This window comes from Pseudophryne corroboree, chromosome 10, assembly GCF_028390025.1.
Source record: "Pseudophryne corroboree isolate aPseCor3 chromosome 10, aPseCor3.hap2, whole genome shotgun sequence".
NCBI classification, from domain to species: domain Eukaryota; kingdom Metazoa; phylum Chordata; class Amphibia; order Anura; family Myobatrachidae; genus Pseudophryne; species Pseudophryne corroboree.
In genome coordinates this window covers 349847586-349862952 of record NC_086453.1, presented here as the reverse complement: position 1 = coordinate 349862952, position 15367 = coordinate 349847586, and the positions used below count along the sequence as shown (strand labels likewise).

Sequence of the window (15367 nt, the reverse complement as noted above, 5' to 3'; positions counted from 1 at the left end):
GCCGAATACCCTCTCTCTAAGAAACGAGAGGTGATCTCAGTACATTGTTCCTGTCTACGATCTACCCCAGTATTAATCCTCATAGCCCTCAAGTACTGGGAGATAGGCAAGCTATCTTTTAAGGCTGGAGGGTGATTACTGGAGGCTAATAGGGAGTTACGGTCAGTGGATTTACGATAAAGTGTAGTCAATAGTCTAGAGCCTGAGACTATTACAGTGACGTCCAAAAAATTGATCTCAGATCCCGAGCAGGTGGCTGTAAAGCGAATAGGGCTAGATAGAGTATTGAGTTCCGCCACCATACTGTCAAACTCCTCCTCTGTTCCCTGCCAAATCAAAAAATGTAATCAATGAATCTACGAAAAAATTTGATCTTATGCCCAAAGCGAGGTTGTATATAGGTCTTCTCATACCACGCCATAAAGAGATTGGCATACGATGGGGCCAGATTTGACCCCATCGCAGTGCCGGATAACTGCAAGAAAAAATCATCTTTGTACATGAAATGGTTATTCGTGAGATTCAATTAGATCAAGAAGGAACTCAGTGGGGAATTCACTACATGGTGTCAACTCAAAAGCTTGTCTTAATGTCTCTAGACCTTCTTTATGAGGTATCACCGTATACAGCGAGGATACATCCATAGTTGCCAGGAGAGAACCCCTGGTCACCTGGATGTCAATTAGACTCTTCAAAAAGTGGCTAGTGTCACGTAGATAGCTCGGTATAAGTTGAACTAGTGGCTGTAGAACACTATCTAAAAATCGCGCTAATGGCTGAAGTAGGGAGCCTTCAGCCGCAATGATCGTTCGTCCCGGGGGTTGTGCCAATGATTTATGAATCTTCGGTAGAAGATATAGAACCGGACATCTTGGTTTTTCAACCGTCAAAAATGTTCTAAGGTCATCAGTAATCCAACGATGTTCATAACCCAATTTAATAATCCTATCAACCTTAGCCTTAATCCGTGGTACAGGGTTACAATTCAATCTCTCATAAGTGGATCTATCAGATAGTTGTCTAGTCACCTCACGGTCGTAGTCCTCCCAATCTTGGACCACGACCGCGCCACCCTTGTCGGCTGGTCTGATGACTAGATGTTGGGCATCTCGAAGTTGTTTCAAAGCCATACGTTCTGGAGCAGATAAATTATCATATGTGCGCCTAGTGGGCATCCCCTTAGTCTCCTGCTGTACAAGACGTAAAAATGTCCGTATACTAGAATTGGAGGACGGTGGGTCGAAGTTAGATTTAGTCTTAAATGGGACTCTGGATGTATTGGATGGTTTGTCAGCAAAAAACTCACGTAATCGGAGTGATCTCCCAAACTTGTACTGATCAATGGTTTGTTGAAAAGAATCAGGTGCACATGTGGGGACAAATGAAAGCCCCCCTGGAGAGCAATTTTAGTTGTGCTTCATCAAGGGTGGTGTTAGAGAGATTAAACACCATATCTAGTTGCGCCTGCGCCTCCCCCTTCGTCGGTTGGTACCCCCCTCTCCTCGCATGCGGTCGGTGCCGCTTCTTAACATACGGCTGTGTATAGTATGTCGGTCTGTGCCTTGTTCTAAAAAATTGCTGTTATCAGAATGACCCTCTGGGTAGTCTGTATCCGATGTGGATCGTGAGGAGCCATAGTCCCTGGGATAGGGAGTGGCTCGCTGTCTCCTGCTGAGGCGCCCCTGTCTCTCATGGGAAGAGTTCCCTAACAGCCACCTATAAACTGCATGGTTCTGATAATCATTACCAACTGTGGCTAATTTCTTCCTTTTAAATGATATTAATTCCTTACGGAATGTGTCGATCTGAGTAGTCAATCGTTCATTCCAGTTCTGGGATTTGTCATCCCTGAGTGATACCGTTAGAGTCGTGATGGTTGTCTCAGACTCTATCTGTACTTTCTTCAACTCCTGTCCTACTTCCTCAACCACCAATGCTATCGGGTCTAACGAGCATTTGTTGAGAACACCGCACCAGCGGCTACAAAACACAGGATTATTACGACCTAATGTCGGTATGTTGGTAATCCGAAATCCTCGTGGGATTTGTTTTTTCCTTAAATATTCGGACAAAAACTGGCCGTGCAGAGTTAGATCGACCTCCCTCTGCCTGTGTTTCAATATTTTATAATAGATATCGGCTGGTGTTTCGGCCGGGAGGGACTCAAAGTCGAGTTTATCGAACAACAGTTTCTCCCTCTCTTCATCCGTAAAGGAGACAGTGCCTGCCTCAGCCTGGGCCAACAACCCATCATCCATGAGATATACCCCTCCTTGTGCCATAATTATACAATATAATATAGAGATTATACACAGTTTATAAATAAACACAAAAATCGGGTTGATCAAACGCAGACCACCAAAGGTACTGCGTGTAACCACACCCTGTACTTAGGTAATTAATCAATCAAGTGTAAATATATATACCCCCTGGTTCCAAGTGACCAGAATCAATGTATCAATGTCCTTTGATTTGATGGGTGTCAGGAAATACTCGCTTTATCAAAAACGTGTACTGTATATCCATGGATTGTCCTGCACTCACATCTCAAAACTTTTGTTGAACAAGCGGGTGCTCCTAATGGGCCATAGAGGTCCACTATTAATATACAAACAAATCCCACAAAGTGGAGGTGTGTGTGTGTGTGTATATGTATGTGTGTGTGTGTATATATATATATATATATATATATATATATATATATATATATATATATATATATATACATACATACATACATACATACATACATACATACATACATACATACATACATACATACAGGGGATGAGGGATATGTAGCGACCACAGTGTCCAGTAATACAATTAAAATTGTCAATTACAATAAAAACTATTTATTACCATAAAACATAAAAGAGACACATATAAAAATGGGACAACAATACATACACCGCTGTACTAAAAGCACTTAAATGAACATCTAAAAACTACAATAAGATCAAGTAAAACAGAGTTTCCTTATCTTAAAATGAGGTAGGTACAGGTCTTCCAACGCGTTTCGTCTCAAAATACTTCTTCAAGTCTTGTATTAATTGACACTATGGTCGCTACATATCTCTCATTCCCCCCCCCCCCCCCCCCCCTTTCTCCTACATTTTTTTTCAGGGAATTACCACCCCTGTATATATTGAGGGACACAGCTGACGCCCCATTAGCAGCACAGGGGAGTGTCACATAGGATTGCCATTTTTTATACAACATACCTGCTTCATTTCACACGTGGCACAATATTAATCCTTGTGTTTGTGTGTGTGTATGTATGTATGTGTGTGTGTGTGTGTGTGTGTGTGTGTGTGTGTATGTATATATATATATATATATATATATATATATATATATATATATATATATATATATATATATATATATAAACAAAAGATGAGAATAGGCGCCTCCTAGTGCATTAACTCACATAAACATGTGACCTCCACCTTAAATAACACCCTGGTGAATTCAAGGTGTACCTTGTATGGTGGAATTCCAACCACCAAAAAGAATCGCAAAATACCATGTATTTCAGTGTGTAATAGGGATATTTTTCATCACGATAATCCTGGACGCGTTTCGTCCTTTGCCCACGGCCTGGACTTCCTCAGGAGTATAGTAATATATGCTACACTGATCCTATATTTATACCCATATCAATCTTTCAATCAAACAGGAAATTGATGGCTATCAGGTTCCCGGAAGTGATTGTTTGATTGAAAGATTGATATGGGTATAAATATAGGATCAGTGTAGCATATATTACTATACTCCTGAGGAAGTCCAGGCCGTGGGCAAAGGACGAAACGCGTTGGGTGTTTTATCGTATGGACGACTAATAACAGATAAGCTGTCTTTTATCTTTCATATTGTACGGGCAACCACTTTTATTCATGACCAATTTTTTGAAATAAATGTGTTTTTATTTGTTATGAAACATATTGCACTATTGGTCCCTTTTTTGCTTTTATCCTGTTTATGTGAGATACAAACTTGGGAAAAGCACCACCAGGATTATCGTGATGAAAAATATCCCTATTACACACTGAAATACATGGTATTTTGCGATTCTTTTTGGTGGTTGGAATTCCACCATACAAGGTACACCTTGAATTCACCAGGGTGTTATTTAAGGTGGAGGTCACATGTTTATGTGAGTTAATGCACTAGGAGGCGCCTATTCTCATCTTTTGTTTTTTAGATTTCGAACGGTTAGCCTGAACAGCAAACCACAGGAGAAAAGGGCTGCCACCCTATATAATACGGGTAGTGCACTTCCAAAAGGAAAGTCCTGTCACCACAGAGGAGGAAAAAGGACATTTCACTGAGCTTTAAGGAGAGGAGTAGCGCCAATACCACCATTTTTCTTATATATATATATATATATATATATATATATATATATATATATTTATTTATTTTCATGGCCGAAAAATTGTTGTGCCAATTGGATACCCCTACATAGTGTCCCATACTTACTAATGTACATTTGCAGCCTGGTGCAAACTGTAGAGAATTGTCCCTGAATTCTCTTTTTGTCCATTACCTTTTTATCTAATAATTTTGCATATTTATTGCAAAATAACAAAATGTAATATGTAAATCCACTTTGTTTTGAAATTCTGCCCTGTAACCCTTTGACTGCTGAGGATGGCTGGGACTCTCTGAGGACAGGCCGCCAAAACTGCAAAGGAAAACTCCCAATCAGCCCAGTTCACACTTTAAAAAGAAAATCTTTTTAACCTCTTTCACACCAGGGTGTTCCTTGTTTCCCGCTGATCCTGGTTATATCTGTCTAAGTTATTAGTGTGAGGTTGGATGGTTATTAACACTCAATACGGTGATGGTGAAAATGTGGTGATTTGTATCAGATGGTCTGAAGAGGAAACGCTGTGGTTTCTTGCACGGGTATCACACGTTTTATTTGTAATCATTGGATTTGGGTGTAATAAGTTATAACACACATTTCTCTTTTAGGACCAAATTTCATGTAACTAAGAAGATCACACCTAAAGAGAATATACCTGAAAGGTATTTTTTTTTTGTGTCTTATTATTTATTAGTCAGACACTTTATTATAATATTAGTAATTTGTAAGTTTGGCATTCGGAGCACCAAGTACACGTTGAGTATCCCATATCCAAATATTCCGAAATACGGACTATTCCGAAATACGGACTTTTTTGAGTGAGAGTGAGATAGTGAAACCTTGTTTTTTGATGGCTCAATGTACACAATCTTTGTTTAATACACAAAGTTATTAAAAATATTGTATTAAATGACCTTCAGGCTGTGTGTATAAGGTGTATATGAAACATAAATGAATTGTGTGAATGTGTAGACACTTTGTTTAATGCACAAAGTTATAAAAAATATTGGCTAAAATTACCTTCAGGCTGTGTGTATAAGGTGTATAGGTAACATAAATGCATTCTGTGCTTAAATTTAGGTCCCATCACCATGATATCTCATTATGGTATGCAATTATTCCAAAATACGGAAAAATCCCATATCCAAAATACCTCTGGTCCCAAGCATTTTGGATAAGGGATACTCAACCTGTATCTATATTTATTACCGTATTTGTGTTTAGGGAGATATGGTCTCTCCCTTGTCTATAGGCAGGAATCCTGTGGCTGGAACTTTTCATCCAATTTCAGGTGGGGTGTTGGGAGGTACTCCCCTGCTGAAGAAGGTGCCCCAGTATTCGCACCCAATGGGACATGGTCACACCCCTTATGATATGGTTGTGCCCAATTCCTAAATATGACAGAAGTAGGAAGATGAAGGAAACGGCCCAAAATCAGCAAGTAAATAAAGTGGCGCATGCATTTGTGCACCTGGAGCCCTTAAATGCTTTTTCATTAATAAATTAAAAAAAAAATGTAATTTGCCACCAATGTACCACTTATAGGGTAATACTGTGCATTCTAGTCTTTGGTTATAAAGAAATTAATAGTATTTTTCTAAAACATAAAGTCTGATGAATAAAATACTGTTGCGAGCTGGTTTTACCAGTAAGGAAAATGTTTTATTCAATTAAATAGTGCAAACGATCTGATTAGTTTAAATTTTTTTTTTCATTTAATCTTTTTTTACAAAATTTGTTTTAAATACATTTTACTGAAACTTTTTTCTTTTTGTTTTTATAAGTGGCCCTTTTTGGTGTTTTTGGTCTAACCGCACTTTCAACCCTCACAATACCCTTATATGCGTGTTCAGCCTCTAAATAGCTGAATACCTCCTCTTTTCAGTTGCTGGAATTAGGATCAATCAACCTAAATTTGGACTCTTAGGGGCAGATTAATTTAGCGCCCGTTTTTCGAAAACCAGCAATGATCGTGGCTATGGGGGGTTTTCAGTTGTAGTCGGAGCTGCCGTCTTGTCGGAAAGACGGCAGTTTCCGACCTTTTTAGGTCGGAAACTGTTCCGACTTATTCAATCCTCCTGCTGTTTTTCCGACAAGTCAGCAATTCCGACTTGTCGGAAAATGCGTGGCTCGGCGGATCCACGTGTTTTGTCGGAATCGCAGCCAGATCCGACAGGTTTTAGCGCCGGTTCCGACAATGTCGACCCGACTTTTAAAAAAAAAAGTCGGATTGGCGTTGTCGGGTACGGACAAATCCTGTCTGATATGGCTGCTAATTCAATACCGACGGAAAGGATCCAACATCAATTGAATACACCCATATAACTGATGTTGCATAGGTCGATTTCATGGAAGAAGGAAATTGACTGTACTCGGTATGAGCATAAAAAACTCTAACAAATATTACAGGACCTGCTGAACTCCACCCGAAACTATAAACTGTAACTTTTTAAGTGTTGTTGTTGTTGTTTAGATTTATTTATTTTTTGTTTGTTTTTTTGTATTTGCTTGAAATGAAAATTCTATAAATAGGGTTGCTTAATATGCAACTCAAATACAAATCTAAAACAAAAATTGATGCATGTAAAATTAAGTTACGTAGTCATTTAGTATAGATATAATATACACTTATACAAATAATTTCTGTAAATTTTAAGTGTTCAAGTTTAAGCAAAAACTTTTAAGTATGTGTCTCACTGGTTTACTCTTACAGGGTAACCGAACGTATCAGAAAGGATTGCACGCCAGGAGATGTACCTTCCAGAGCAAATGGATTTATATACAAGTAAGAATCTAAGTATCTACAAAGAGGAACCTCTAGACTGATAATATATACATGGCAGTCAACACTACTCTAGCTATCAATTTTATAGGAGGTAATAATGGCTAGGGATGGCCATTAACCATGAAACCGTCTATGGTCTCATGTAAGGCTGAAAACCATTGATGGTCCTGCCACCGATGACAGGGGCCGCAGATGTGTAGACAGCTGATGCTGTTGTAGCACATAAACGGAGCGGATAGGAACTTCTGCCATCCAACCGGCGCCATCGTCTGCTGAAACCGTTAACTGTTTACATCCATCATTAGTGGATGACCATTGTTATTTACTTATTAACAGTTTCTTAAATAGCGCAGCATATTCCGTTGCGCTTTACAATTGGAAACAACAGATAAAGAACAAAACTGGGCAATAACAGTCATAGAGGTAGGAAGGCCCTGCTCGCAAGCTTATAATCTATAGGGAAATAGGCATTGCTACACAAGGATAGGTGCTACCTACTGTATTGCATAATGGTCCACTCAGATTGCAGAGGTTCTTGGTGGGCTGTATGATATGGTAACACAGCAACGTTGGCCAAGGGTCAGGAGGATGGGAAAGTAAAGAAAGAGAAAATATGTGATGTTATGTGTGGACTGTGCAGTGGGAATGTAATGGAGTAAAATAGCTTATAACGGTTTTGTGGGTGGTTTTGGAATTTGGTAAGCTTGCCTGAAGAGGTGAGTGCTCAAGGAACACTTGAAGGCTTGGAGACTAGAGGAGAGTCTTATTGTGCATGGGAGGGCATTCCACAGAGGAAGTCCTGCAATTGTGAATGGAAGCGAGTAATGCGTGTAGACGAGAAATGTAGATCTTGTGCAGAGCGGAGAGGACTAGTTGGGAGATATTTTGAGATAAGTGAGGAGATCTATTTTGGTGTAGTCTGGTTAATAGCCAAATGTGTAAATAAAAGTATTTAATATCGAATGCGGTAGAATACCGGTAACCAATGGAGGGACTGACAGAGCGGATCTGCAGACGATGAACGTCTAGCGAGGAAGATTAGCCTCGCAGCTGTGTTCAGAATGGATTGTAGTGGTGAGAGTCTCTTCTTAGTAAGACCAGTAAGAAGACTATTACAATAATCAATGCGGGAGATGATGAGAGCGTGGATTAGAGTTTTTGCTGTGTCCTGTATAAGATAAGGTCGTAGGTTGGATAGGTTTCTTAGATGTATGTAACATGATTTAGAGACAGGTGGAATATGGGGAACAAAGGACAGATCAGAGTCAACAATGAAACCTAGGCAGCGAGCTTGTGGGATAATGTTGACTTTTGAGTTCTCAACAGTGATAGAGATATCAGCATGGTAACTACGACTGGCTGGTAGAATATATCTAATTCTGTTTTGGAAATATTAAGTTTGAGGTGGTGAGGTGACATCCAAGATAATACGGCAGAATGACATTCAGTGACACGGATCAATACAGATAAGTCAGGGGAGGATTGGTAGATTTGAGTATCATCCGCGTACAGTTGATACTGAAATCCCAAAAAGCTGATTAGTTTGCAAAGAGATGTGGTATAGCTTGATCAGGGCCGTAACTAGGTGTGTATGGAGTGTGCCACTGCACATAGCGCTTCAGGGTAGGGGGCGCTGTTGGCGGCACTTGTCAATTATATGTTTTAATTACTTGTAGCTTCCTCCCCTTTTGAAGCCTAGCAACTCCTGACCACCCGTCTCCTACCCCCAAACCCTTCCGTCGCTAATACCTATACAGCACCGGCGTATTTACAATGGGTGTGGTGTACACGTACTCCAGGGGGTCCAGGGGAACCCACACCACACACCCTGCATCCATTAATAGAAGTACTTACCCTCCGGAGTCCCACAGCGCTGGCGAAATCACTGGAAAAATGGTGCGGTGTCATTTTCCCGGTGTTTTGCGCAGTAGGTAAATCACTGGGAAAATGAATGCTGCGCCACATGCGCTGTAGACTCTAGGACAGTGCTAGGGTCCCCTAGGGACCCTAGTGCCAAGAGTCTACACAGCGCTGCCGGCTAGAGAGGAGGGGGCTCAGCCGGAGCCTGCACACGGGCTTCCTCCTCTCTAGAAACGCCCCTGCTACACAGCATTCAAGAACTAAACTTGATAGCTTTTTGTTATTCACTTACACTGTCCTTTATTACATTTCAAGATGCTGACATAACTGGGGTTCAAACCCATCGCCTGTGGCATTGCAGTCAGACAATCTATTCATTGAGCTATCCGCCCTTGCATAGCAAGCTAGAGAAGTCTAACTATTTGAAGCTTACCTTGTACTTTGAGAAAATATGATCAGCATTGCGAGAAGGGGCATAATAGCATGGGCTTTCTCTGGGATCAATTATGTCGTGCCCCTTCCACACGAGGCCTGCGCCTTATGTCCCTTTTGGAAAAATGGGGGGGGGGGGGGGGGGGGACCAATTCTCTTTCTGGCACAGGGCACCAAAATGTCTAGTTATGGATCTGAGATTGAGAAAAGCAGAGGACCTTAAGACTGAGCCTAAGGCCAGGCCTGACGCACAGTGCTTTCCGTTATTACTCCGCATGCAATAAGCGGACATATTATATTCTATGAGGCTGCTCGTATAAAATACCCAACATTTTGACAAAACCAGATGTAAATCCTTTTAACTGCAGGCTGGTTCTCATAGGTACAGGTCAATAAAACAGTCAATTTAATATATGTAGCTAGTTTAACGAATAACCAAACATTTTTTTCTAGACTGTGCAATATCACCCTGCTAATTTTTTTTAATTATTATTCTATTTATTTCAGATACTCCAGAGATCATCCAGCTTTCCTGCAGTCAGGGGAAGTTTTCTGGCGTTCATACCGCTCCTTTCATCCCCTGCCGTACGGCACACGTGGAAGCGGTATGATGCAGGACCTCTGTATATGAACGCATGTCCTTGTACTATATGACATATGGAGATAATGTACAGTATAGTGTGGAAGGCTTATGTTGTCTTTTGTACAGTGTTAGACATACTGCTGCGATTCAGGCAACACGTGAAATAACTGAATGCATAATTTAATATATAAAGCCTTTTAAGTTGTGATTTGCCGATGCCATTTCCTGTACAGATGTTCTAGAACACAGAGCATTAGAGTGCCACTAAACACTAATATATTCTACTTATATTGGAGCCTGTCCATTGGTGTGTCGTTGTCGTCCTCGCACTTCCTACCCTCTTCCCTTCAAACCAGCATTAACTGCCTGCCCTGCACGCGCCGGAAACCTCTCATATGGGCACCTTGCAGCAAGTTTACAATTCTATTGGGTTTTATAGTTTGTTGGCTTTGTCACTGTATTGTCCTTTGTCCTGGTCACAGTTTATACTGATTTTCTTTTTATTTATCTCTGTTTTAGAGACTCTGATTAAGCGAGCTTTGACTGTTCTAAGCCAGTGTCACATACCAAAGGAGATTGAAAGGTAATGGCCATAGAGACGGAGGCTGACTTTAACGGATGGGGATTACCAAAGTGAGGAATTGCTTTACACAATACTTACATACTCAAGCATATGTCAAATAAATAAAGACTCTTTACTAAAGAGTAGAGAATGCTTTGTTTAGCCACTTCTATACACTCAGGCATATGGCAGCATAGTACAGATAGAGAGGCCAGGTATATGGTATTCAGTCAGGGGTTACCCCAAACTGTATACCTCCCCAAATGTCCTGCAAAGGGGAGCTATACCGCTAATCCCACTTTTCAGTGGGTGAATAAATGTGCAGAGATGGAACCGCTCCCCCATAACCGACGAAGTGAATAATTAAAAACAAAAAATGGTAAAAACACTAGAGGTACAAGCGCCAACCCCTCTATGAAAACCTTGTGTGCCATTCGCAGCGATAATGGTATGATGTCATAGAAAGCGAGACTGAGGCGCACGTATTGTACATTTGTTGAGCGTATCTTGTGTGTTTTCGAACTGTGCGAGCTCTGGAGCAAATTGTACACAACTATGGGTGACGCAGAGCCCTATGTTGCATCTCCGCTTGTGGCTGAGTAGCTGTAATTGGTCTGTAACATTAAATTCTCCCAAATGCTGTGTTCATGTGAGGGTGTGTCGACAGAATTGCCGGCTGTGTAGAGATGCATCTTTTTTTTTCAAATGTATCCCTTGCACCAAGGAAAGGGCTATTGCCACAGCCAGATTAAAGGGGAGGTGTGTGGGAGGGAGGGGGGTTTGGTGCAGGGAATACTGTACCCAAGCCCCCCTCCCCCTCTCCTCTCTGTCAGGGGGACCCCCGGCCAGAGCACACTGACATCATTAGCTCTCCCTCTTGTGCAGCAGCAGAACCAGGCAGCCAGAATGCGAGAAGGACAGTATGCAGTGCAGGCAGTGACACAGGAGTATCAGGTTTCATGAACTACCGATGGAGCTTCTCGACCAGCTGAAAGATTGGGGGGAGGATGAGAGGTGTAAGTGACCCAGGGATCCCAGCTTCTCCTCTTCTGTGTTGAAATAACTTTCATATCAATTAAGTAGTTCAACACAGGTGACTCCAATCCTATATTAAGAGGAACCTAGTGGAAAATGAAGGCGCCCACTCAACAAATCACTGTTAATATGCTGTGTGCTGCTCTCAAAAACAGGGGTATTAGCAAAACCCCTAAATAGAAACAAACAAAAAAAGAGGATAGAGAGCGCAAACAGACTTTTAACATTTATATATATATATATATATATATATATATATATATATATATATATATATAATTTGCAAGAAGGAGGTTGTGCAATCAATGGTAACGTCCTTAAAAGTCCATATAATCCGTATGTAATTTCTGATGTCGGTGCTAGCTCTTCTAAACAGTGTAACCACACTGTTAATGTAAACTGAAAAAGAATGATGAAGGCGCACTCAGTGAATCAAGATATAAAGTAGATTTACTACAAGTAACAGGCTCACATACATCAAGGTTTAAAATCACCGGCTCATGGAAATCGAAAGCGCTGTATCCAGTGTCTCACAGCGGTCCGTCTCTCAGGTTGCCAGCATGCAACAATTATCAGGTCAGCGCCTCAGCTTACGGAACAAGTGTTCTTAGTTAGAACGAACACGTCTTCGTTTAGGCCACGCCCAACGCGTTTCGTCACTGTATGACTTTGTCAGGGAAATCTCTTCTGTAGTATCGTTGCTTGTTCCCAGTAGTCATTAATACTACTACAATTACGTCTCAGACGTACAAATTGGGCAAATGGAACCCCTCTTTTCCATGTTGGATGGTGACAGCTGGACTGTGGTATATAGCTATTAGCATCTACCTCCTTGAAATGAGTTTTAGTTTTAACTATTCTATCAGGTTCACCTATTAGGACTAAATCTAAATAATCAATTTTCTTAGCGTCTACCTTATGGGTGAATTTTAAATTGAAATCATTTATATGTATATATGAAATGAAATCTCCAATACTAGCCATATCTCCTTTCCAGATAAATAAAAGGTCATCAATATACCTCTGATAGAATAATATATTGTTGGAATACCTTGAATTATATATAAACATATCTTCCCAGACTCCCATGAAGATGTTTGCGTATGATGGGGCAAATTTAGTCCCCATCGCGGTCCCTTGTTGTTGTAAATAGAATTTCTTATTGAATTCAAAATAGTTGTGATTTAGTATAAATGTTATACTTTCCAAAATGAATTCAATCTCCTTAAGGGATTTATCAGGATCCGCTGAGAGTGTCATCTTCACAGCTTGAAGGCCTTTAGTATGAGGGATGCAAGAATATAGTGCCTGAACATCCACAGTTAGCCAGCAAAATTCCTCTGACCAGGTAAAAGATTCCAATTTGCGTAGAACACTTGTTGAATCTTTTAAATAAGAGGTAAGCTTAACTACATATGGTTGCAGTTTCAAGTCCAAAAAGTGTGACAGATTGGACGTCAGGGAATTAATCCCTGCCACTATAGGGCATCCCGGTGGTTTGGCTTTATCCTTATGTACCTTCGGGATGTGATAGAACGTTGGAATTATGGGAAATTTCACAAATAAGTAATCAAACTCCTGTCTACATATTAAATTTTCATCCAGGGCTTTATGAAGCAGGGATTTAAGTTCTTCCTGATATTGGACAATAGGATTAGATGGTAATTCAATATATGTAAGACCATCATCAAGGATCCTAGATGCTTCGTCCATGTATGCAGCTTTCGTTTGTAAGACTACTGCCCCTCCTTTATCGGCACTCTTGATGACAATATTTTGATCTTTAACTAAAGACTTTAGTGCTCCTTTTTCTTGTGTGCTGAGATTGGATTGAAACTTATTATTCTGTACTTTCATTTGTTTAAAATCATCTCTCACAGATTCATAAAATATGTCGAGATTGCTCCCTCTCGATTCCACTGGATAAAATTTAGAAGGTAGTTTGACTAAAGGTTCTCTTTCGTTGGTTGATTTTGAATACGGTGGATTTTTTAAGAAATGTCTTTGAATTGTGAGTTTTCTTATATACTTGTTCAAATCTATAAACAAATTGAATTTATTCACATGGGAGTCGGGTGCAAACTTAAGTCCTTTCATCAATAATGAGTTCTCCGCTGTTGACAGCTGTCTCTCTGCATTATTGATGATCCCTGTCTGGATTTCTCTTGGTTGAACAATGCCCTTCTCTTTTTGGGACTTTTTTCTACCACCTCTAGATCCTCGCCTATTCCATTGTACCCTCTTTTGGTACCTTGGGGTGAATCTATTCGATCGAATAATTCTTCCTCTTGTTGAATAAAGGGAAGTTTGTATCTCTGTCTTCCATCTAAAAAACGTTTCGGTGGTTGTTCTCTTGGTGTCAACGACCAATCACTCTCTATTCGATTTCTAGAAGACCAGTGACTATTATGGTCAGTACGATAATTGTGATATTCCTTCCTATAACCATAATTGGATGGAACCCTACTCCTATAATTTCCGAAATCCTCTCTCCTACTCGGGTATGGTGACCGATATTGTCGTCTTGGTCTATAATTTTGTTGTCTATCAACATAGTTCTGAACATTCCGTCGTCCTCTGTCTTGTTGTCCGAATTTTGTTTTAAAGGATGGATTCCTTCCGGTATTAATTCTATCTTCCTGAATGGGTAGATTATGGATCTGACCAGAAATGTAATCGTTCTTATCTCGAATGAACTTTCTTTGTTTACGTGAAATGATTTCATTCTCAATATTATCCAATTTATATTGTAAATCAGACACATCACGTTTAAATTCCTCACTACTTTCAAATTTCACTGCCTGAGACTCAATGTTTTTAATTTCCTCATCCAAATGATTTAACTCACGTTTTCTTTCGGAAATGATTAGGGCAATCAATTTTGCTGAACACCCATCTAGTATGGCATTCCAATTTGTGATAAATTCCTCGTTACCTCCCCCTATTGTAGGATTCTTATGTAATCTGAGTCCTCTTGGGACTCTTCCCACTTCAAGATATTTCTCCAATGTTATGATATCATACCAGCTCTTTAGTTCTTTTATGGCTAATTTTTCTACCAAGTTTAAATAACCATAGTAATCATTTTCATCAGTTTGAAATACCTGTTCCTCCTCCTCCTCCAAAAATATTCCTAACCTTCAATGATCTCTTAGATCTATCCTTAAAAATCGGCATCTTTGCCTACAAGCAGCGGTTCGGGTCTTACTAACAGAAAACAAAGTATAGAAAGAAGAAAAAGACCTTGATGTATGTGAGCCTGTTACTTGTAGTAAATCTACTTTATATCTTGATTCACTGAGTGCGCCTTCATCATTCTTTTTATATATATATATATATATATATATATATATATATATATATATATATATATATATATATATATATATATATATAAATATATATAAAAAATTTTAATTCCTTGATCTCAAATAATTGATATCAATATTCCCTTTAAAATAACCAATATTGATCACCTAATTTATAAAAATGTATGACTGGTTCATATCACAGCACCAAGCCTATAATGCAACAATGTTTCAAAATAGAGAAGAAATGTTTCAATAATATTGGAAAACTTATAGTGGAATGAGAGAAATCATAGTCTCATTAGTGTGTTCTCTTTGTATGATGAATTAGTAATTAGAATTCTTTAAATTGGTGTCGTTCTCCAGTATCTAGAATCCAATGTTCACAATAGAACTGCACTAAAAAGTGATAATACTCCGGGACATA

The 15367-nt window shown here is 39.7% G+C and overlaps 1 protein-coding gene across 3 annotated transcripts in view; it reads left to right on the top strand.

Moving 5' to 3' along the window:
• The window catches only part of LOC134965622 (CMP-N-acetylneuraminate-beta-galactosamide-alpha-2,3-sialyltransferase 4-like), a 75603-nt gene that overhangs the window by 49291 nt on the left and 10945 nt on the right, over positions 1-15367 (top strand). For all 3 annotated transcript variants that reach the window (XM_063941965.1, XM_063941964.1, XM_063941966.1), the window contains exons 6-9: positions 4984-5037; positions 7089-7160; positions 9960-10057; positions 10555-10618. In XM_063941965.1, coding sequence (XP_063798035.1) covers positions 4984-5037; positions 7089-7160; positions 9960-10057; positions 10555-10618 — 288 coding nt within the window. The remainder of the gene's footprint in view (positions 1-4983; positions 5038-7088; positions 7161-9959; positions 10058-10554; positions 10619-15367) is intronic.